The 24636-nt window shown below is 41.0% G+C and overlaps 1 protein-coding gene across 2 annotated transcripts in view; it reads left to right on the top strand.

The window, feature by feature from the left end:
* CATSPERE (catsper channel auxiliary subunit epsilon) overlaps positions 1 to 23579 on the top strand; it is a 198455-nt gene extending 174876 nt beyond the window's left edge. The window contains exons 19-22 of one of the 2 annotated variants that reach the window (XM_043567779.1): positions 10967 to 11053; positions 12161 to 12318; positions 16764 to 16817; positions 23131 to 23579. In XM_043567779.1, coding sequence (XP_043423714.1) covers positions 10967 to 11053; positions 12161 to 12318; positions 16764 to 16817; positions 23131 to 23284 — 453 coding nt within the window. In that variant the 3' untranslated portion in view covers positions 23285 to 23579. Of the gene's footprint in view, positions 1 to 10966; positions 11054 to 11291; positions 12133 to 12160; positions 12319 to 16763; positions 16818 to 23130 lie in introns of those variants that run through there. The other variant, XM_043567780.1, reaches the window with a different exon arrangement.
* The last annotated feature ends 1057 nt before the right edge of the window (positions 23580 to 24636 follow it).

The raw sequence follows: 24636 nt of genomic DNA, 5'->3' as shown, positions 1-24636 counted from the left end.
ATTTACATTCAAACACTCCGGGGGTGCCTGGGAGGCTCAGTCGGTTAAACGTCCAACTCTTGATTTCAGCTCAGGTTATGATCTCAGAGCTTCATGAGATCAAGCCCCACATCAGGCTCTGCGCTGGCAGCGTGGAGCCTGCTTGAGATTCTTCTTCTCTCTCTGCCTCTTTCCTGCTTGCACTCTGTCACTTTTTCTCAAAAAAAAATAATAAATGAAAAACTTGGTAGATAGATTTGGAAGATGGCAGCGTAGGAGGACGCTGGGCTCACCTCATCCTGCTGATCACTTAGATTCCACCCACACCTGCCTAAAACACCCAGAAAACTGCCAGAAGACTAGCAGAACGGAGTCTCCGGAGCCCAGCGCAGACGAGAGGCCCACGGAAGAGGGTAGGAAGGGCGGAGAGGCGGTGCGCACTACACGGACTGGCGGGAGGGAGCCGGGGCGGTAGAGGGGCAGTCCGCCTGGCAAGGCAGAGCCACTGAGACTGGCTGGCAAAAGCAGAGGGGCCAGACTGCATGGGTTCTGACAGCCAGTGGGACTTAACATCTGGAATGTTAAAAGTCAACAGCTCTGCTCAGAGAGCGGGAGGGCGAGAGGACACGAGGAGGGAGAGGTGTTGAGCCCTGGCAGACAGAGCTCAGCTCCGCAGGGAACAAAGGCACTGGCCAGCACCATCTCCCTCTCCCATCCCCAAGCCGAAATCCCAAAGGGAACCAGTTCCCGAACTGCTTGCGCTGCGAAAACGCCCAACGACAGTGTTTCTGTGGATCCATCCCTCCGACGGGTCTGCCTCCCTCCTGGTGCTTCAGGGACCCTCCCGCAGGGGACCACCAAAGGCAAAGAGAGCTGAGCCTACCCCTCCCGCCCCTGTGCACCTTGCGGATCCACCCCGGCTAATACGCCATATCCCATAGAAGCAGCACCACAAGCCTGGCAGTGTGCAAGTAGCCCAGACAGGGGCCACACCACTCCAAGTGAGTCCTGCCCCTGGGAGACGGGAAGATAAGGTACACACCAGTCTGACTGTAGCCCCAGCAGTGGGCTGGGTACAGATGTTGGGTCTGACTGCGGCCCCACCCACCAACACAAGTTACTCCAGACAGCACAGCGGAAGTGCCCTGCAGTTGGACGCCACCCCAGGGACTACCCAAAATGACAAAACGGAAGAATTCTCCTCAAGAGAAACTCCAGGAAGTAGCGACAGCTAACGAATTGATCAAAAACAATTTAAGCAATATGACGGAACAAGAACTTACAATAAGAGTTGAAAAATTAATTGCTGGGCTTGAAAAAAGTAGAGATGACAGCAGAGAATCTATTGCTACTGAGATCAAGAGACTGAGAAATAGTCATGAGGAGCTAAAAAATGCTATAAATGAGGTGCAAAATAAAATGGAGGCGACCGTAGCTCGGATTGAAGAGGCAGAGGAGAGAATAGGTGAATTAGAAGATAAAATTATGGAAAAAGAGGAAGCAGAGAAAAAGAGAGAAAAAAATCCAGGAGTATGAGGGGAGAATTAGAGAACTAAGTGCTGCAATCAAACAGAACAATATCCATATAATAGGAATTCCAGAAGAGGAAGAGAGAGAGAAAGGGCTGAAGGTGTACTTGAACAAATCATAGCTGAGAACTTCCCTGATCTGGGGAAGGAAAAAAGGCATTGAAATCCAAGAGGCAAAGAGAACTCCCTTCAGATGTAACTTGAATCAATCTGCACAACATATCATAGTGAAACTGGCAAAATACAAGGATAAAGAGAAAATTCGGAAAGCAGCTAGGGATAAACATGCTCTAACATATGAAGGGAGACTGATAAGACTATTGACAGACCTATCTACTGAAACTTGGCAGGCCAGCAAAGAATGGCAGGAAATCTTCAATGTGATGAACAGAAAAAATATACAGCCAAGAATGCTTTATTCAGCAAGTCTGTCATTCGGAATAGAAGGAGAGATAAAGGTCTTCCCAAACAAACAAAAACTGAAGGAATTCATCACCACTAAACCAGCCCTACAAGAGATCCTAAGGGGGATTCTGTGAGTGAAATGTTGCAAGGACGACAAAGTACCAGAGACATCACTACAAGCATGAAACCTACAGACATCACAATGACTCTCAGCCCATATCTTTCTATAATAACACTGAATGTAAATGGACTAAATGCTCCAACCAAAAGACGTAGGGTATCAGAATGGATAAAAAAAACAAGACCCATCTATTTGCTGTCTACAAGAGACTCATTTTAGACCTGAGGGCACCTTCAGATTGAAAGTGAGGGGATGGAGAACTATCTATCATGCTACTGGAACTCAGGAGAAAGCTGGAGTAGCCAGACTTAGATCAGACAAACTAGACTTTAAATTAAAGGCTGTCACAAGGCCTATCCATGAGAAAGAGCTAACAATTGTAAATGTCTATGCGCCGAATACGGGAGCCCCCAAATATATAAAACAATTAATCACAAACATAAGCAACCTTATTGATAAGAATGTGGTAATTGCAGGGGACTTTAATACTCCACTTACAGCAATGGATAGATCATCTAGACACAGGATCAATAAAGAAACAAGGGCCCTGAATGATACATTGGATCAGATGGACTTCACAGGTATATTTAGAACTCTGCATCCCAAAGCAACAGAATATACTTTCTTCTCGAGTGCACATGGAACATTCTCCAAGACAGATCACATACTAGGTCACAAAACAGCCCTTCATAAGTATACAAGAATTGAAATCATACGATGCACATTTCAGACCACAATGCTATGAAGCTTGAAATCAACCACAGGAAAAAGTCTGGAAAACCTCCAAAAGCATGGAGGTTAGAGAACACCCTACTAAAGCATGAATGTGTCAACCAGGCAATTAGAGAAGAAATTTGAAAATATATGGAAACAAATGAAAATGAAAAGACAACAATCCAAAAGCTTTGGGATGCAGTGAAGACAGTCCTGAGAGGAAAATACCTTGCAATCCAGGCCTATCTCAAGAAACAAGAAAAATCCCAAATACAAAACCTAACAGCACACCTAAAGGAAATACAAGCAGAGCAGCAAAGACACCCTAAACCTAGCAGAAGAAGAGAAATAATAAAGATCAGAGCAGAAATAAACAATATAGAATCTAAAAAAAACTGTAGAGCAGATCAATGAAACCAAGAGTTGGTTTTTTGAAAAAATAAACAAAATTGATAAACCTCTAGCCAGGCTTCTCAAAATGAAAAGGGAGATGACCCAAATAGATAAAATCAGGAATGAAAATGGAATTATTACAACCAATCCCTCAAAATACAAGCAATTATCAGGGAATACTATGAAAAATTATATGCCAACAAACTGGACAACCTGGAAGAAATGGACAAATTCCTAAACACCCACACACTTCCAAAACTCAAACAGGAAGAAATAGAAAGCTTGAATAACCAGTGAAGAAATTGAATCAGTTATCAAAAATCTCCCAACAAGTAAGAGTCCAGGACCAGATGGCTTCCCAGGGGAATTCTACCAGACATTTAAAGCAGAGATAATACCTATCCTTCTCAAGCTGTTCCAAAAAATAGAAAGGGAAGGAAAACTTCCAGACTCATTCTATGAAGCCAGCATTACTTTGATTCCTAAACCAGACAGAGACCTAGCAAGAAAAGAGAACTACAGGCCAATATCCCTGATGAATATGGATGCAAAAATTCTCAATAAGATACTAGCAAATCAAATTCAACAGCATATAAAAAGAATTATTCACCATGATCAAGTGGGATTCATTCCTGGGCTGCAGGGCTGATTCAACATTTGCAAATCAATCAATGTGATACATCACATTAATAAAAGAAAAAATAAGAACCATATGATCCTGTCAATCGATGCAGAAAAAGCATTTGACAAAATTCAGCATCCTTTCTTAATAAAAACCCTCGAGAAAGTCGGGGTACAAGAAACATACTTCAACATCATAAAAGCCATTTATGAAAAGCCCACAGCTAATATCATTATCAATGGGGAAAAACTGAGAGCTTTCCCCCTGAGATCAGGAACACGACAGGGATGTCCACTCACCGCTGTTGTTTAACATAGTGTTGGAAGTGCTAGCATCAGCAATCAGACAACAAAAGGAAATCAAAGGCATAAAAACTGGCAAATATGAAGTTAAGCTTTCACTTTTTGAAGATGACATGATATTATACATGGAAAATCCGATAGACTCCACCAGAAGTCTGCTAGAACTGATAGATGAATTCAGCAAAGTCGCAGGATACAAAATCAACATACAGAAATCAGTTGCATTCTTATACACTAATAATGAAGCAACAGAAAGACAAACAAAGAAACTGATCCCATTCACAATTGCACCAAGAAGCATAAAATACCTAGGAGTAAACCTAACCAAAGATGTAAAAGATCTGTATGCTGAAAACTATAGAAAGCTTATGAAGGAAATTGAAGAAGATACACAGAAATGGGAAAACATTCCATGCTCATGGATTGGAAGAATAAATATTGTTAAAATGTCATTACTACCCAAAGCTATCTACACATTCAATGCAATCCCAATCAAAATTGCACCAGCATTCTTCTTGAAGCTAGAACAAGCAATCCTAAAATTTGTATGGAACCACAAAAGGCCCCGAATAGCCAAAGTAATTTTGAAGAAGACCAAAGCAGGAGGCATCACAATCCCAGACTTTAGCCTCTACTACAAAGCTGTCATCATCAGGACAGCATGGTATTGGCACAAAAACAGACACATAGACCAAGGGAATAGAATAGAAACCCCAGAACTAGACCCACAAACGTATGGCCAACTAATCTTTGACAAAGCAGGAAAGAATATCCAATGGAAAAAAGACAGTCTCTTTAACCAATGGTGCTGGGAGAACTGGACGGCAACATGCAGAAGGATGAAACTAGACCACTTTCTTACACCATTCACAAAAATAAACTCAAAATGGGTAAAGGACCTGAATGTGAGACAGGAAACCATCAAAACCCTAGAGAAGAAAGCAGGAAAAAACCTCTCTGACCTCAGCCACAGCAATTTCTTACTTGACACATCCCCAAAGGCAAGGGAATTAAAAGCAAAAATGAACTATTAGGACCTCATGAAGATAAAAAGCTTCTGCACAGCAAAGGAAACAACCAACAAAACTAAAAGGCAACAGGGGCGCCTGGGTGGCGCAGTCGGTTAAGCGTCCGACTTCAGTCAGGTCACGATCTCGCGGTCTGTGAGTTCGAGCCCCGCGTCGGGCTCTGGGCTGATGGCTGAGAGCCTGGAGCCTGTTTCCGATTCTGTGTCTCCCTCTCTCTCTGCCCCTCCCCCGTTCATGCTCTGTCTCTCTCTGTCCCAAAAATAAATAAACGTTGAAAAAAAAAATTTTAAACTAAAAGGCAACCAACGGAATGGGAAAAGATATTTGCAAATGACATATCGGACAAAGGGCTAGTATCCAAAATCTATAAAGAGCTCACCAAACTCCACACCTGAAAAACAAATAACCCAGTGAAAAAATGGGCAGAAAACATGAATAGACACTTCTCTAAAGAAGACATCCAGATGGCCAACCAGCACATGAAAAGATGCTCAACGTCGCTCCTCATCAGGGAAACACAAATCAAAACCACACTCAGATACCACCTCACGCCAGTCAGAGTGGTTAAAATGAACAAACCAGGAGACTATAGATGCTGGCGAGGATGTGGAGAAATGGGAACCCTCTTGCACTGTTGGTGGGAACGCAAATTGGTGCAGCCACTCTGGAAAAAGTGTGGAGGTTCCTCAGAAAATTAAAAATAGATCTACCCTATGACCCAGCAATAGCACTGCTAGGAATTTACCCAAGGGATACAGGAGTGCTGATGCATAGGGTACTTGTACCCCATTGTTTATAGCAGCACTCTCAACAATAGCCAAATTGTGGAAAGAGCCTAAATGTCCATCAACTGATGAATGGATAAAGAAATTGTGGTTTATATACACAATGGAGTACTACGTGGCAATGAGAAAGAATGAAATATGGCCTTTTGTAGCAATGTGGATGGAACTGGAGAGTGTTATGCTAAGTGAAATAAGTCCTACGGAGAAAAACAGATACCATATGTTTTCATGCTTATGTGGATCCTGAGAAACGTAACAGAAGACCATGGGGGAGGGGAAGGAAGAAAAAAAGGTTAGAGAAGGAGGAAGCCAAACCATAAGAGACTGTTAAAAACCTAGAACAAACTGAGGGTTGATGGGGGGTGGGAGGGAAAGGAGGGTCGGTGATGGGTATTGAGGAGGGCACCTGTTGGGATGAGCCCTGGGTGTGGTATGGAAACCAATTTGACAATAAATTTCATATTAAAAAAAAACCTTTAAATGCAAACACTGCGGTCTCTGACCTCAACCCCCAATTTTCTAGCCCTGTGGTTGTTATCCCCACTGCTCCTCTGCCTCTTACTTTTCCTCTCGCAGTCTAGACATCCACCATATTGAGCCCTCTGCTCTCTCCCTCTCTGCCACCCCCATATTTCCTCTTTTCCTGCCTAACTTGAGCTCCATGGTTTCGTCCTCCAGACTCCATCTTGCCAATACCTGCAAGTCACCTCCCCGGGTTGTTCCAATGCCCCACACGGCAACTTTAAACATCAATCATTCTGCCTTATCCATGCCTCTGAGCTGCCGATCACTTCTGGAAAAAAAAAAAAAATCAAAACTGCACTAACTGGAGTGAAGAATTTGACTATTAGGAGTGATGACTGAAAACAGAGTCAACTGGAAGAGGTGTCAGAAGGAAATGCCCAGGGGCACCTGGGTGGCTCAGTTGGTTAAGCGTCCGACTTCAGCTCAGGTCACGATCTCGCGGTCCGTGAGTTCGAGCCCCGCGTCGGGCTCTGGGCTGATGGCTCAGAGCCTGGAGCCTGCTTCGGATTCTGTGTCTCCCTCTCTCTCTGCCCCTCCCCCGTTCATGCTCTGTCTCTCTCTGTCTCAAAAATAAATAAACATTAAAAAAAATTTTAAAAAAAAGAAGGAAATGCCCAGAATTATACACAGGGAGATAAGCTGATTGAAAATATAGACAAGAACATAATGGAGACTCAATGTCTACATCTAAGGAGTGGAGTCCTAAAAACAGAGAAGAGAGAGAGTTGGGCAGAAGCAAAATTTTCCCAAACTTGAAAAAGACATCGAGGCACAGAAAAAAGTAATCTGTATCCCGAAACACTATGGTAAAATTTCTGAAATCAAAAACAAAGAGAACCTCAAAAGCAGCCAAAGCAAAAAAAAAAGAGTAGCTATAAGTCTTCAAGTTGATTTCTCTATAGAGATAATGCAAACCAGAAAATTTTGAGTAAAAATATCTTTAAATTGCTGAAAGAAAATAAATTCCAAATCTAAAATTTCATATGCAATGAAAATAGCCTTTAAAAATGAAAGTAAACAACAGGTAATGCTTTAAAAGACACAGGTGAAATTAACAGGGAAAAATTTTAAAGTAAAAAGAAATGAACAATGGGATAAAACGGATTTTAGACAAAGTGACAAATACTGAAGATAAGCAAAGACCCAAAAGAATTCCGTGAAAAAGAAAACCAGAACAAAGGAACAAAACCAATGCTAATCATTCAAGAAAACATCTCTCCCACCCTTGGCCAAGAAAAAAGACTTGAAGCTTCATATGGAAAGAGCATAGCATATACTCAAGAATATAGAACAGGGGCGCCTGGGTGACTCGGTCAGTTGGGCATCTGACTTTGACTTACTTCGTGATCTCGCAGTTCATGGATTCTAGCCCTACACCGGGCTCTGTAGGTGTAGCCTGGAGCCTGCTTCAGATTCTGTGTCCCACTCTCTCTCTGCCTCTCTCAAAAATAAACAAACATTAATATATATATATCATATATATATATATTTATGATATGTATATATATCAGAACAGCCAACCCAAGTGACCATGTAGGCAAAAAAGCAAGCAATTTACATATAAGGAAAATAAAATAAAATTAACATTTTTATAGCAATGCTTTATGCCAGGAAAAAATGGAGTAAAATATTTAAGATACTAAAGGAAAATAAACACTGAGCCAAGGATTTTCTATTCAGCAAAACCAATGACTCTAGAAAAGGCACAAACTGCTATTAACATGTAAAAAAATCAGATGATATTGTTCCCATGAGTCCTTCCTGAGTAACTTATTAAATAATAACCTTCAAACAATGACAATTAATACTAAAGAGGTAGCAACATAAGAACTAGAGGAAAGCATACTATAGAGTTACTTATAAAGCTGAAGCAAAGCGAGGGTTAAAAGGGAAAGAGAATAGTATATAATGGATGTATTTTCTGACAATATAGGTATAATACAGTTATAAAATATGCTAGGAGAATGTTAAGATCATATGTCAGAGGGAAAATATAACTGCTTTCAGTAATCACAATAGCGGTGGCAATATTTGTATTAGTTATTCTGATGTTGTGAGGTATGTAATGTGAGATATTCTAACACTATCATTCTTCATCAAGTGTTTTGGTATAAAAGCAAGGAGACACGTATGTAAAATAGAAGAAGTTAGACAAAAAATCCTGAATTTGAATAGGACTCCATGTAAACTCGTGAGGTATTAGAAACTCGTGTGATCTGGATAGAAATGTATTGTTCATAGAGAGAGAAATTTTTCCTAGGCTGTCCAGTAAAATCCCTAGAAGCATAACCAATCGGTAGAAGTATCCTCAGTACCCAGGTGGTTATCTTGAAATATTATCTCCCACTAAAAAGAACTGGAAATTCTTAAATAGCTGATTCCAAGCCTGGAGGAGGAAATGTACATGATGGGTTTGGGAGAGTTTGACATACCCGTTAGCAAGGAAGTATCAAAGACTCCTAGGGTCATGTCAAAAGTAATCAGAAGTGAACATGAAGAGGTTCCTACTGGCTGGAGAAGGGACGATCAGAGCTTCATTAAGGGTAATTACCGCAATATTGCCAAGACCCATTAAATGCATTAAACCTATGAGTTAAAACGGTTTTTTCAAAAAGATACCTTTGGAGAATGATTAGAAAACCAACTCCTTGTTTTAAACACTGGCAAATAAAGACAAGGACACAAATATTTCTACTACCTTCTGCAAATGAGCCATCCCAATGGGTAACCAAATAGTAGATAAGGGGAAACATCTCTTTATAAAAGTTTTCCAGTTGAAAAATGAAAAAAAACAAAAAAGAGAGAGAGAGAGAGAGACAAAATTAGAATATCACCACTTTAAGCCCAAATGATAGAGGTTACTATAAACAAATTTATATTAACAAATTTGACAATGAAGAATTGGATAAAATAGACAAACGCCTTGAAAAACACAATTTACCAAAGTTTCTTGGATTCTAAGCAATAAACAGACATCTATAATCCCAGATGGCTTTCCTGATGAAGTCGACCAAATATTTAAGGAATTTTTTCCTTCAGCTTTCTAAAAACTCCAGAGTATTCAAGTGAGAAGACAACTTCCCAATTCATTTTATGAATGCAGGACGACCCGCCGAGGACCTTAAAAGAAAAGGAAATTATGAGCCAATCTCACCCATGACCACAGATACAAGGCACCTAACCAAAACACTGGTAAATCAAACTCGGCAATATATTTAAAAATCACGCATCCCCCCCCCCCCCCCGCCAAAAAAAAAATTTTTTTTTTTTAGAAATAAAGAAAGAAAAAGGGACGCCTGGGTGGCTCAGTCGGTTAAGCATCTGATTTCAGCTCAGGTCATGATCTCACAGTTTGTGAGTTTGAGCCCCGCGTTGGGCTCTGTGCTGACAGCTCAGAGCCTGGAGACTACTTTGGATTCTGTGTCTTCCTCTCTCTCTGCCCCTCTCCCGCTCATGCGCTCGCTCTCTCTCTCTCTCTCTCTCTCTCTCAAAAATAAAAACATTAAAAAAAAATTTTTTTTTTAAATCACACATCCTGACAAGTTTTGTTTATTTTATAAATGAAGAGCTGGAATATCATTTGAAAATCAAAGAGAGCCACTATATTAAGAGAATAAAGAACATTAAGCATGGATTATTATAATAGTTGAAAAGCCATTAGGTTAACATTATGTACATATGTAGCCATATGTAACATTATTTTAAAAATACACCTTGGAATTCTCAGGGTCATGAGTTTAAGCTCCACATTGGGAGTGGAGCCTACTTAAAAAAAATAAAGAATAGCACCAAAATAAATCGTAGAAAATTATAAGTATATGGTAACTTCTTTAACCTAATAAAATGTAACTACAAAAAAAATTATAGAAACTTCTTACTTAGTGGTGAAAATTTGAAAGCCTTCTTTCTGGAGCCAGGAGTGAAATGAGGGTGTCAGTCATCACCACTTCTATACAACATTGTGTCCGATCTCTGTAACAAGGCAAATGATACAATGCAAATTAATTAAAAGCATGAGAATTGGAAAGGAAGAAATAAGATGGTCATATTCACCGATAACATTACTTTTCATGTGAAACACTTAAAATAAGTGAGTTTCCCTTTTCTGCAAGGTCAATATACAACTGTCAGTTGTTCCCCTTTATATCAGCAAACGTTTAAGGAATGAAAAAATAAATAAATATACATTTTTCAATGACATTAAATATATTAAATATTAGGAATGAATTTATATACAAAACATGTGTATATATACAAAACATATGTGTGTGCGCAATTTTTTATTAGGTTTTTTATTTTAATTCCAGTAGAGTCGACCTACGGCGTTATATTTGCTACAGGTGCACAATATAGTGACTCAACAGTTCCATCCTGGTCATGACAAGAACACTCCTTCATTCCCATGACCTGTTTCATCCATCTCCTCCACCCACCTCCATTCTGGTGACCATCATTGTGTTCTCCACAGTTAAAAGTAGATTTCTCGGTTTCTCTCTCTCTCTCTTTTTTTTCTTTGCTCATTTGTTTGTCTTTTAACTTCCTATATGTACAATTATTTGACAGAGTGGTTGTTTAAATGAAGCCCAGACATGGAAGTCAATGATTGAGCTTAACAAGCACCTCCCACTAGAAGAAGTCTGGGGACCTGAGGTAAGGGAATTATTACCCAGAAAACTTTATTTGTAATAACTAAATTGGCATTTCAGCATTAACAAAAGCTTGATGGAAACATTCTGGATTTAAATTTGTTTCTGCAACTCACATCCAATTTTTCTATTGCATTAGTATTATGATTTCAAAAGTGCTTCATCTTATTCCTGTTTGACCTTCCATTGGTCCTGTGTTACCAAAAATTTTAACTTTTTTCTGCTGAAACCTGTGTTTGCAGATTTATTAAATACCTGACAAACACGTTGAAGCATTGAGAGTAAGTCTTTCTAAAGAGCACCTGAAGTTTCAATTTTTGTACAACGAAAAGACCACTTCTGAATGCCAACTATCAGTCCCATACTATAATATTTTCCATCTTTTCAATCGAACTTTCTTGAATTGAAATTAATTTATGTTATATGGAAAATCAAATCATATCTCGTGAATAAAAGGGACCTATACAGTACCTGAGCCTGTAAAATGTAAGTCCTACAACAGGAATGTTACTTTACTTCTATATCAGGATCTGTGCATGTCAAGACAGAGATATATATACAAAAAATGTGTATTATCCTCTATATTCCCAGCTCTAAGCATTCCACTTTCCATCCACCACTCCCAACCCTTCCAGCAACATAACCCTAGAACCTTGACTGTGACAATCCTTTGGACAATCCTTCAACCTCAAAATGACCTTCAATCCAGTGACCCCACCACCCTCACCCCACCCCCAGGTTCTCTTGCTCTTTATTCAGCTTAAATTCCATGGTCAATAATTCTATCACTCTGTTGATATGTACCCTGAATTCCCTCCTTCCTCACACTTCTTCAGACTTGTGTGGCTAAATCACAACCCTCATTAAATCCAACTGTCCACCTTGACGTCTGACTGGTGGTTGGAGGAAAGCATACCCATGCTGACTGGTTTCACTTTAATTTCATGATTAAAACCATCCCTTAATGCTGCCCAACAAACATAAGTGTATTTCTCCAGATCATTCCCTTCTCCCCTCTAGCTATCACATACTTTCTCCTCTCTCCTATAATCTGCAACACCTCTTCCCCTAGAAAACGACCCTAAGGTTTTTGTCTTTGTTTCCTGTTCAGAACTATAAACACTGTTTTTCTTATGCTATTGGAAAACCGGGAGACTTGAATCAACCGTATGAGATTATCAACAAGTCTAACTATAACCATTTAGTTTGGCCCGTAGACCATTCTGGAATGTATGTGTTTCGTGTGAAGATCGTGGATCCAAACTATAGGTGAATATAAATATTTTATTATAATAGTTTTAGCATTTATTTAAAGGGATAATCATGGGATTGAATAAAATTTCTACTCCACTCTACAAAGTCCAATAAATGAGTTACACTAAAACATGACAACATCATACAAGGCAAGAGGGAACCCAAAAAGATATATGCACCCCCATGTTCATGACAGCATTATTTATAATAGCCAAGGCGTGGAGGGAGACTAAGTGCCCATTAATGAGTGAATGATAAAGAAAATGTGGTATATATAAGTATAGAATGGAGTATTATTCAGCCATAAAAAAGAAGGAAATCCTCTACCTCAAGAAGGAAGAAAAATCTCAAATAAACAACTTAACTTTACACTTCGTAGAACTAGAAAAAGAGGAAGGCCCAGAGTTAGTAAATGGAAGGAAATAACAAAGATCAGAGCGGAAATAGAGACTGAAAAGACACTAGAAACTAAGAGTTGGTTTTTGAAAAGGTAAACAAAACAGACAAAATTTTTGCTAGATTCAATAGGAAAAAAGAGAGAGGACTCAAATAAAATTGGAAATGAAAGAGAAGTTATAACTGATACCAAAGGAATACATAGGATCATAAGAACTACTATAAGCAATTATATGCCAACAAGTTAGACAACCTAGAAGAAATGGGTAAACTCTTAGAAACATACAACCTACCAAGACTGAGTCATGAAGAATATGGAAAATCAGGGGCACCTGGGTGGCTCAGTCGGTTGAGTATCTGTTTAAGTCCAGCTCAGGTCATGGTCCCAGGGTGGTGTTATCAGGCCCTGTGTCTCACTCTGTGCTGAGCATGGGACCTGTTTGGGATTCTCTCTCTCTCCCTTTGCACCTCTCCTCTCTCTCTCTCTCTCTCTCTCTCTCTCTCTCTCTCTCTCTCTCTCAAATAAAAAAAAAAAAAAGGAAAATCTGATTAGACTGACTACTAGTAAGGAGAGTGAATCAGTAAGAAAAAAAAAACTCTCAACAAAAGTCCAAGACCAGATGGCTTCAGTGGTAAATTCTACCAAACATTTAAAGAATATCTAACCTCCTCAAAATCTTCTGAAAAATGCAAGATAAAAGAATGTTTCTAAACCCATTTTATGAGGCCAACATTACTAGTACCAAAACCAGACAAAGATACCACGAGAAAAGAAAATTATAGGTCATTATCCTTGATGAACATAGATACAAAAATCCTCAAGGAAATATTACCAAACCAAATTCAACAATACATTTAAAAAGGACCATATACTATGATCGAGTGGATTTATCCCAGGGATACAAGGATGATTTTATATCTGCAAATTAATCAGTGTGATACACATTAACAAAACGAAGGATAAAAACCATCTGATGATCTCACTAGATGCAGAAAAGCATTTGACAAAATCCAACATTAATTTATTATTTAAAAAAAAAAACTCTCAACAAAGTGGAGAAGGAACATACCTCAACATAATAAAGGCCATATATGACAAGTCCATGGTTAGCATCATACTGAATGCTGAGAAGCTGAAAGCCTTTCCCCTAAGATCAAGAACAAAGATGAGAGACAGAGATGCCCACTTTTAGTTTTGTTCCACATAGAATTGGAAGTCCTATCCAGAGCAATTAGGCAAGAAAAAGAAATAAAAGGCATACAAATCAGAAAGGAAGAAGCAAAATGTTCACTATTTGCAGTTGACATGATATTATATTTGGAAAACCCTAAAAACTCCACCCAAAAAAAACCTGTTAGAACTAATGAACAAAGTCAGTAATGTGGCAGGAAACAAAATGAATATATAAAAATCAGTTATGTTTCTATATACTAATAATGAACTATGAGGCAGAGAAATTAAGAAAATCTCATTTACAATTGCATCAAAAAGAACAAAATACCTAGGAATAAATTTTTTTTTAATTTTTTAACGTTTATTTATTTTTTGAGACACAGAGACCGAGCATGAGTCGGGGAGGGGCAGAGAGCGAGGCAGTCACGGATTCCGAAGCAGGCTCCAGGCTCCAAGCTGTCAGCACAGAGCCCAACATGGGGCTCAAACTCACGAACTGCGAGATCATGACCTGAGCCGAAGTCAGATGCTCAAACGACTGAGCCACCCAGGCACCCCTCCTAGGAATAAATTTAACCAAAGAGTTGAAAGACCTAGACACTCAACTCTTTGGCTAAATTTTTATAAGACAATGACGAAAGAAATTGTAGAAGTCACCAATAAATGAAAACATATTCCATGCTCATGGATTGGAATAATTAATATTGTTAAAATACCCAAAGCAAACTACAGATTCAATGTAATCCCTATCAAAATTCCAATAGCATTCTTCACAGAACGAGGACAATCCTAAAATTTATATGCAATGGAATGACAACAGACCCCAAATAGCCAGTCATCTTGAAAAAAAAGAATAAAGTGAGAGGCATCACCCTTCCTGATTTCAAACTATCCTACAAAGCTATAGTAATCAAAACTGTATGGTCCTGGCATAAAAACAGACACATACATCAATGGACAGAATAGAGAGGACAGAAAAAACCCACACATATATAGTCAATTAATTTATTATAAAGGAGCCAAGAATATGCAGCAGGGAGGAAGACAGTCTCTTCAATAAATGGTGTTGGGAAAACTGGACAGCTACATGCAAAGGAATGAAATTAGACCCCTGTCTCACACCATACACAAAAATTAACTCAAAATGGATTAAAGACATGAATGTAAGGCCTTATCCCATAAAACTGGGAGAAAACATAGGTAGGAAGCTCCTTGACTTCAGTCCTGGCCATGATTTTTTGAATCTGACACCAAAAAAAAAAAAAAAACAGCAAAAAGAAACAAGTGGGACTACGCCAAACTAAAAAGCTTCTGCACAGCAAAGGAAGCCATCAACAAAATGAAAAGACAACCTGTGGAAATCACACACCCAATAAGGGGTTAATCTGCAAAATATACAAAGAATTCATATAACGCAATACGAAAACAAACAATCCATTTAAAAACTAGGCTGAAGATCTGAATAGACATTTTTCCAAGACATACAGATGGCCAACAGGCATATGGAAAGGTGCTCGACGTCACTCATCATCAAGGAAATGCAAATCAAAAGAGCAACAAGATGTCACCTCACACCTGTTCAAATGGCTGTTCTCAAAAAGACAAGAGATAACAAGTATTGGCAACGATGTGGGAAAAAGGGGATCCTGTGCACTATTGGTGGGCATGTGAATTGCTGTAGCCACTGTGGAAAACACTATGGAGTTTCCTCAAAAAGCTAAAAATAGAACTACCATGTGATCCAGCAGTTCCTCTCCTGGGTATTTACCCAAAGATGATGAAAACGCTAACTTGAAAAGATTCACCCTCCTGATCATTGTGACATTATTTACAGTAGCCAAGACATGGAAATGATGTATGTGTCCATCAATGGATGAATGGATAAAGAAGATGTGGTATATAAATACAACAGAATATTACTCGGCCGTAAAAAGAGAAGGAAATCTTGCCATTTGCTACAACATGGATGGACCTTGAAGGCTAGAATCTACTTTGGCTCGAAACCGAATTTTGCCACTGACAGATATGCCTCCTTAAGCAAATTGCTTAGTCTCTGAGCTTATTTCTTTATTTGTCGAATGAGTCTATAATTCCTCTCTTAATAGTATTCTGAGGATCAAATGAAAGGCCTGGGTAAAAATCCCTAATTTTGCTCAATCAAGTTAAGTTCCTTTCTTCTCTCTTCTCCCACATGAAGATAGGTGCAGTCATATCATTAATGTTCATTTAGCTCTACTCTATCTCTTTCCAAGAAATCGGCTACATTATTAACTTTAGAAGTTAATAACACAGTTCCATATGTCTAGTTCCTCACGTTCTTAGCTTCTTGAAAGAGTCAACCTACATCAGGTGAACATCACAGGCTCTTCGATCAGAAAAACCTGAATTCGGCTCTGCTACTTACAGCTGTGTAAACTTTTGCAAGTAGCCTAACCTATCTAAGCGTCAGTTTCTTCATCTAAAAGAAAGGGTTCCTGTGAGGATTCAGCAGATAATTCATGGAAGGTATTTGGTGCACTGCCTGGTACAAAGGAAACACTCAGATAGTATTCGTTTTCAATAAGTACTAATGCTCAGTAAAACATTATTATTATTATTATTATTATTATTGCTGTTGCCTCGGGACCCACCATCAAAACGATGCAAAGCTGTTAAGAGGACCATGAAATCGCACTGACAAGCTCTGAGAAATTATACAGCAAGCAGGCCAAGTCACACGTATGGAAAAATCATCATGGCTGTCATGCAAATGCATCTAGTCTCTCCATTACCGAGAAATTGACACCTTAATTAGGATTATACATGATTTGATCATTACCGTAAAAATTTGGACAGAGTCTTAATATATTGCACTTAATTTCATCTTTAATATTATTTTTCTGATTTGCAGTTTCTGTAACCTAACAACTATCTTTGCAATAGAGACCTTCGGAATGATTCCCAGGTAATGCCCGGCGCCTAATCAGATTTTAATGAGGGAAGTTGTAAAAGACAAGGGTGGCAGCTAAAAAAAGGAAAAACCTCTCTCCCCCATTTCCCTGGGACCCTAATACTTCTGCCCTATATGTGATACCCTAAAATTGTATGTATCAATTATCCCAGGGATGCGGCTGGAAGGAGTTTCTGAGAATTGTTACTGCAGTTGGGGGTCCCCTTTTGTTTCATCCCCCAGTGCCTGCTGTCTTCCCATCCAACGCCTCTTTCAACCCCACTTAAGGGCCAGACTGTAGGCTGCAGTGGTGGAGACTGGGAGCAGACACTGGCTGTGCCCCCAATGACCCCAGGTCCGCCCTTGACCACTGGCCATATTCTTATGCATCCGGGAAACAGGTAGCGAAGGCATTTTCCTGGACCCAACTTGAGTTTCCCAGGAGGGCAGAGTAAAGAGTCTTCATGCTCACCCTGGGGTCTCTGTCCTGGGCCTGGTTTTTGTAAAATTTTAAAAAATGGAAGACAAACAATTAAGTTACTTACGGCCCTACTTCAAACATTACTGACTCCTTGATGTTTTGTACCAACGGGAGATCAATAGTGTAAATAACCTACAAATGAGATGAGCCATGTGTTATTTCAAAGTGACTTTGGGAAACATGTATAGCGTTTGGCAGTGACTTCCCTTCCTAATGAGGATTCGATTGGTATGTTTGATTTCGATGAATATTAATAACATCCGTCCACCCAAGTATCCACCATCAGAAGGGGGCATTGGTGAGTTGGAGAGGACAGAAGACAGTGAAGGAGGATTTCACCCAGTCGCCCCAGCTCACCTCCTAGTAGCTGGGATTTTAGCAGCCAGGGCATATGGTGCAGCCTAGGGAACAGTCTGTAGGTTAGTGAGCCCTGAAGGGGGGCGGCAGAGGAGAGAAGGGGTTAGCTGGTGGTGGACATTTTCCTAGCGAGAAAGCCCTTTTCATGAGCAAACATTGGCTGAAGACCAGCCTGTAGGAGGCAGACATTTAGTGCTCCCTTGCCTTTTGGCCCAGTGCTCAACCACTTCCCCAGATTTTCCACTGGGTCCTTTGGAGTTGCTACCATTTAACCAGCAAACTCACCTAAATCCTCAACCATCCTCTGAGCTCCCCCCTCTTATCTCCCTCTCCCCCGCCCCCAGGACACTCCTTCACCTTCAGCCCTCTAGAGTGCTGGCTGTTTATTTCCCAACGACCCCCAGGTGCCTCGCAGCGCCATTACCACTGTTGGATCCTTATTTATCCCGGTTCTTCTAAAACAAAACTAAAACGTATCTTTTTCAACACCCACCCTTTGAGGCTCATGGCATCCGCTGTACCTCCGTCCTTTCTCTGTGTTGCCGCATCCTCCCCAAAGTCCTCTCCACTCATTGATGACCTTGGCCCTGCCATGCTGTTTCCACCTCCATGTCAGTCCCCACCATCTGTGCCCACACGGCTAACCCTGCCAACATCAAGGCCTTTCCTCATCCTGAGTGTCCTCTTCCTCTGCTGTGTTTCCACCACCCACTCCCATAGTCACACTGAGGACACTGGCATTACTGTCAGAATGTCTCTGCTTCCCGAAGCATCCGCCCAGACATCCCATTCTCCGACCTTCCAGCTTGCTACTCCAGCTATACTCACCACAGCTCTTCATTGTTCCCATTGGGACCTCCACTTCTACTTTCAACTTCTCCTTTTTTATTTAGTATCTTCTTACACTTTATTCCTTCAGTAGCACTAGTATCTCCTTACCTTTCTAGAATTTAGCGCCCCACAGCGCTCTGTGATTACACCTGAACGGCCAAGTGTCGGTAAAGAAAGTGACACAACAGGGCAGATTAATCACCAACTTCATGTAGGTCACCAACACTACCTGAGAATCTTCCTATCTTTCTCTGGCCAACCAACGTCTCTACTCTCCATAACGACCTCGGACCTTATCTAGTTAGCTTCCTCCTTGGACCATCTTTACTTAACAACCATCAGATGAGCTTGTCTCCACCATTCCAGGGAAATTAGAAGCCAGCACCCGGGAACACTCCGATTCCTGATTCCAAACATATAAATCTGCAAACACCTATATCCATTCTCTCCTTTTTCCATCCTGTTACAGTTAAAGAAATTTTATTCCTCCTCTTTAATTCTTCCTCCTGTGCTTTGAACCCTCTTACTTTCTAAGGAAACTTCCAAATCCATTATTTCTTCTCTCTTTTGTATATTAAACTTTTCCTCTCAACTAGATCCTCCTCGTAGGCTTTTAATCACCCCCAAGTTTTTAATTTAAATAAGCTGATAAAACCTTGGGGTGCCTGGGTGGCTCAGTTGGTTAAGCCAAGGTCTGTTTCTTGAGTTTTCTCTTGTTCTTTTGTTTGGAACAAATTTCTTCCGTTTCTTCATTTCCTTTGACTGCATTGGCTTCTGACTTAGAGAAGACAGCCTCTTTTCAATAGTCTTGTAGGATTGGTCTCAGGGAGGAGATGAACCTTACTGTTCAGTCTGGCCCTAGCTGTTGGTTGTCTCTCAAACCTTTGACTGTCCAAGATGCTTTCTTTAAACTTTTTTTTTTAATGTTTATTTTTGAGACAGAGACAGAACATGAGTGGGGGAAGGGACAGAGAGAGAGAGAGGGAGAGAGAGAGGGAGAGAGAGACAGAATCCGAAGCAGGCTCCAGGCTCTGAGCTGTCAGCACAGAGCCCAATGCGGGGCCCAAACCCACCAATCGTGAGTTCATGACCTGAGCCCAAGTCAGACGCTTAACTGACTGAGCCACCCAGGTGCCCCTATCCAAGGTGCCTTCTTAATTCTGAGGGTTTTCTAATAGTTGAGGGTGTGCCAAGACCTGTCAGCCTCCCAAAGAAGAGGACCTCAGTCAGCACCTGGATGCAAGCTGATTGGAAACTGGACACATAAGCAGTGGCTTTTCAAGTATGCAAATAGACCTCTTTCAGGGAAAAGACTGGGAGATGGGTGTCCCTGTCTGTTCCCTCTGTCCCTGCTAAATGGAGTTTGTCACACTCCTATAGGACTAGTGAATGTAAGTTCTCCTGACCACCAGAGTCAGGTGATAAAGGGGGTGTCCCCTGCATGGCAGCCATAGAAGCTGGGGCCACCGGTCATGTGCAGAAGGTCCTTTCAGAGAGATACCAGTGGTCGAAGGAGAAGCAGAGAGAACGTTAAGATGGCACTTGCCATGCTCCCAAGTGTCTGGAAAGGATTTCAGTCAGTCCCTTGATGTGCGTTAAATCAGGAGCCTGAACCCCAGACCATAACTTGTAAGATAAGCAAATAGACCTCTTCCTGGAAAGATGAGGACATGGGCATTTCAGTCTGCTCTCTCTGGGCTGAGGGTTGAGGGGGGCTTAGCTCCTGCAAGCGCTCAGGATCCCTTTTCTGCGCTGCCTTGTGGGTCTCATAGATACAAGTCCGGTTGGCTCTCAGAGCTAAGTGTTTGGGGGGCCTGTCCCTCAGGTGGAACTCTTGTAGATTGAGACTCTAGATGTTGGGTCCAAACCCTTCAGGCTTCAGGGACAAGCTCCTGGTTGTGTGTTGCTGTGCTGGGTGTGGGGTTTATGGTCAGATTGTGTTCTAGTCACTCCTACCCATTTCGATGTGGGTGGATTTTTTTCTCATTCACCCAATGTGTAGATGTTGCTCAGCTAGTTTCTGGATTTCTTTTGGAGAGAACTGTTCCTCAGATAGCTGTGGCATGGGTGTGATGGTGGAAGGAGGTGAGTTCAAGAGCCTCCTATGTCACCATCTTGAACCGGAACTGGCCTGCACGGAACCTGATATTTACCAGCCCTCATCTTATTTCCTGTTTCATCAGTGTTGACTCTTCCTTTGACTGCTGTATTGCTTTATGGGTTTTCCTAAACTTCTATAGCCAGTCTCTCTCAAGTAAAGAGAGCCTCAACCTCCTTCAGCAGCCAGTAAATGTTGACTTTGCCCAGGGCTCAGCCCTGGTCTCGTGAGCTTCTCATTCTGGCAAGCTCAGCCGTACTCATGGCTTCAGTAAGCATCTGTCTATATACGCATGACTCCCAAATCACATCTCTGGCCTGTCCAGAGCCAAAGATCCTACCATCTACTTAACGTCTTGTTCTAGATGTCTCAAAGACTGGTCAAACTGGACATGTCCAAAAGTGGTCTCGTGATCTTATCACCCGTTCCCTTACTCCATTATTTGTCCCACTCTAAAACCGATCTGTTGGGGTAATTGCATACATCCCTGCAGGTTGTCTCTGCACAGCTCCAAGAGAATCCATTCACATGGGCTATAATATGAATGGTGCCTTCAGGAGATGAACAGTACAGCAACCCTGTGTTCCTGTGTTCCTTCTCTCAGGAAATAGCACATTGAACTGTACAAGCCAAACATCTACAAGTCAAAAAGAAAAAATAAATAAATAAGTAAATAAAATACCAAAAAAACAAAAACAAAAACGAAAAACCAAAAAACCTAGGGCTCACGTTCATTTCTCTATTTCCCCCAGCTCATCCAGTCACTGATTCTCATTCATTCAATCTCCTGAACCGCCCTTTAATGAGTCCGCTTCCCACCAAGCCTATTGCCACCTCTCCAATCCAAGCTACCATGATCTCAGATGGGAACAGCTGCAGTAGACACCTAACACATCTTGCCTCATTCAGTTCTATTTTCTTCTAGTTCATTTCCTTCGCTGGGGCCAAAGTGATCTTTTCAAATGCTAATTTTATAGCCTGAAACCCTTAGGGTTTTTTTTTCCTTAAAATGGTAACTCCACAACAAGGCTTAGAAGACCTACCATGATCTGGCCCCCACCTACTTTGCCAATCTCATCTTGCATTATGCTCCCGCCATCTTCTCCGCTCTAGAGCCACCGACCTTCTTTCAGTTCCCAACTTTCTCCATACTCTGTCCCGAAACAGGAACTTCACAGGTGCGATTTCTTCCATCTGGCAACTCTTCCTTACCTCTTTCCTACTTAACTTTACCAACTACGTTTCCGTTTAATTCTTCATAGTTTAGGATAATTATATTTTCCCTAAAATGGAGGCATTTCTTGACCCTATCACCAGGTTAAATCCTGCTATAGTAAGCTTTCATTGTGTTGTATCTCTCTCCTACTTAGTTCTTGTCGCAAATAAAATTTTCTATTTATTTTCTCATCACTGATTAACGATTATGTCCCCACTTGAATGTAAGCTCTCTAAGGATGGGGACCATGTCTATTCTTACTTATCATTGTTTATCCAGGTACTACCACAGGACCTGGCTCATATCAGGTAATTTATTGAGTCAGTTAATTAACTTCCTCCAAGAAGGAAACCATTCACTGGAGTCAGATTAAGCTCATATCCATATAGAAGGAAGGTCTGAGTAAGGAGGGACCTGGGGAAACTTTAACACTGCAAATAAATAATTATGGCTTAAAAAGGAACCAAAAACTGAAGTCGGATAACAGGACACCAAATAGAAAAGAGCACAGTGTTTGGCTCAAGCAATAAATCCGCCCTGATGGGAGGCACCCATGCAGAGTCCCAGGTGAAGAGGCCTGGTACCCAGAGGAAAGTAGCAGAGAGAGAGAGAGAGACAGAGACAGAGACAGAGACAGAGAGAGAACAAGAATGAGCAGGGGAGGGGCAGAGAGAGAGGGAGACACAGAATCCAAAGCAAGCTCCAGGCTCTGAACTGACAGCACAGAGCCTGACGCAGGGCTCGAACTCACAGACCTGAGCCAAAGTCAGATGCTTAATGGACTGAGTCACCCAGGCGCCCCAATTTATTTTTATTTTTTGAGAGACAGCATGAGCAGGGGAGGGGCAGAGGGAGAGAGAGAGAGAGAGAGAGAGAGAATCCCAAGCAGGCTCCAGGCTCCATCCCACAACCCTGAGATCATGACCCAAGCCAAAGTCAAGAGTCAGACGCCCAGGTGTTCCCCCTGCCCCCACTGCCAGGCATTTTTATCCAGGGAGCCCATTCTAACGCTCCTAATCCTATTCCCACCAGTACTCTGTTCAAAGGTCACCACCACTGGAAGGCCTTCCGGATGTCTGCCCTCCCCCCCCCACCCCCCCCCACCCCCCCCCCCCAGCGAATTTCATGTTTCTTTCTCTCATTCACCACACTCTGTTTTCCTCCCTGGTCCACCTTGAACACTAAGAGGCAAACGTCCTGAGGGTAGACAGGCTGTCTTACTAATCTCTGTTTGCTATCAGTGGCATAGGAGCTAGCCATTCAAACGTTGTCTGACTAAATAAATTCACAACCAAAGTGAATGATGACTTCTAATGGACTGGTTTTTCTTCTGTTCTTGTTTCAGTCCCAGTGGCTACCTGGTTGCTGCTTTCCTCTTTGTTCTGATGCTATTGTTCTTCAGTATTCTAGTTTTGAGCTATTTCCATTACATGAGGATCTATAAACAATGTATTTACGAAACACTTAACAAATATGAAAGAACACCAAAGAATAATTAGGAGGAACCAAAGCTTGTAGGGTAGGGATGTATATATATTTATGTAGAGAGAGCATGTATATATACTTACATTGCAAGTGTGCGTGTGACCAAGACGTACAAAGCACATAGTATGTATCATCAAATTCAAGCTCCGAAGAATGTTTTTGAATTGCCCCAAGACGAATATCCTCATATCCGTTGTATATTACAAAATTAACGTTAAGGTGTTTGCACTTACCTTAAGGTACTCTATATGCTCTTCTATGGTGTTCTAAAAAATTAAAATGAAGCTAACTTTGGCTGTTAACATCCTTCCTAAGAATGTGAGTAAATTTTTTGAAAGTGTATAAACGTGTCAAATATTATTTTGCGTGAAACTGCTCATATGAAACCTTAGATGGCTATAGTTCGCTTATGCACAAAAGGCTTAATGTGTCCTAAATGATCTGCCTTCAGCGTATTCCAGAAGTTTTTCTAGCAGTAGAGTCACACATGAAATGTACAACTTGTTACATTGAAAACAAGGAGCGGATGCTCTAAGTTTTAATTTTAAGTTTTAAAGTGTGATTTTCATGTTCAACATAAGCTGCTTAATTTGCCCAAGGGTCACCACAGCTTTCAAACAATCAGTATTTCTAGCAGTCAGAGTTCAACTACAGAAGCAGAACTCGTGGGAAGTGCGTGTGTGTAAAGCAATTTGTTTAAAAGAATTGGCTTATGCGATTGCGGAGGCTAGCTACCCGAGAATGAAATCAACAGCACGGACATCAAGAATAGAGGATCACAGGGGCGCCTGGGTGGCTCAGTCGGTTAAGCAATTGACTTCAACCAGGTCATGATCTCATGGTTCATGGGTTCAAGCCCCGAATCGGGATCTGTGCTGACAAGCTTGGAGCCTGGAGCCTGCTTCAGATTCTGTGTCTGCCGCTCTCTCTCTGCCCCTCCCCCCCCTCAAAAAATGAATAAACATTAAAAAAAAATAAAAACAGAAAAAAGAATAGAGGCTCACAAAGACTAGAAGATCTTGAGATGGAACCCCAGGGGCAGATCAAAGCTGCTGTCCACAGTTGGAATTTCTTATTTTACTAAAATCAAGAACAAGACAGGGATACCTGCTATTCACCACTGTTTTTGAGAGTTCTGACATTACAAGAGGAAAATAAAATAAAATAACCATTATAAGCACTGGGGGAAAGGAGAGAAAAATCCTCTCTTTCAAAAATAAGATCATATGCCTAGGAAACCCAAACTTAGTCACAAGAACTACCCTATAGTTGTCTAGACTAAGATAATTTGATGGCACAATGTAAGATAAATATTTAAAAATTAGTACTTTTTCTCTAGAATGCTATATAACAACAATAGAAATAA

This window comes from Prionailurus bengalensis, chromosome E4, assembly GCF_016509475.1.
Source record: "Prionailurus bengalensis isolate Pbe53 chromosome E4, Fcat_Pben_1.1_paternal_pri, whole genome shotgun sequence".
NCBI classification, from domain to species: Eukaryota; Metazoa; Chordata; class Mammalia; order Carnivora; family Felidae; genus Prionailurus; species Prionailurus bengalensis.
The sequence above is the reverse complement of the archived record's forward strand: the minus strand, read 5'-3'. Positions and strand labels throughout refer to the sequence as shown.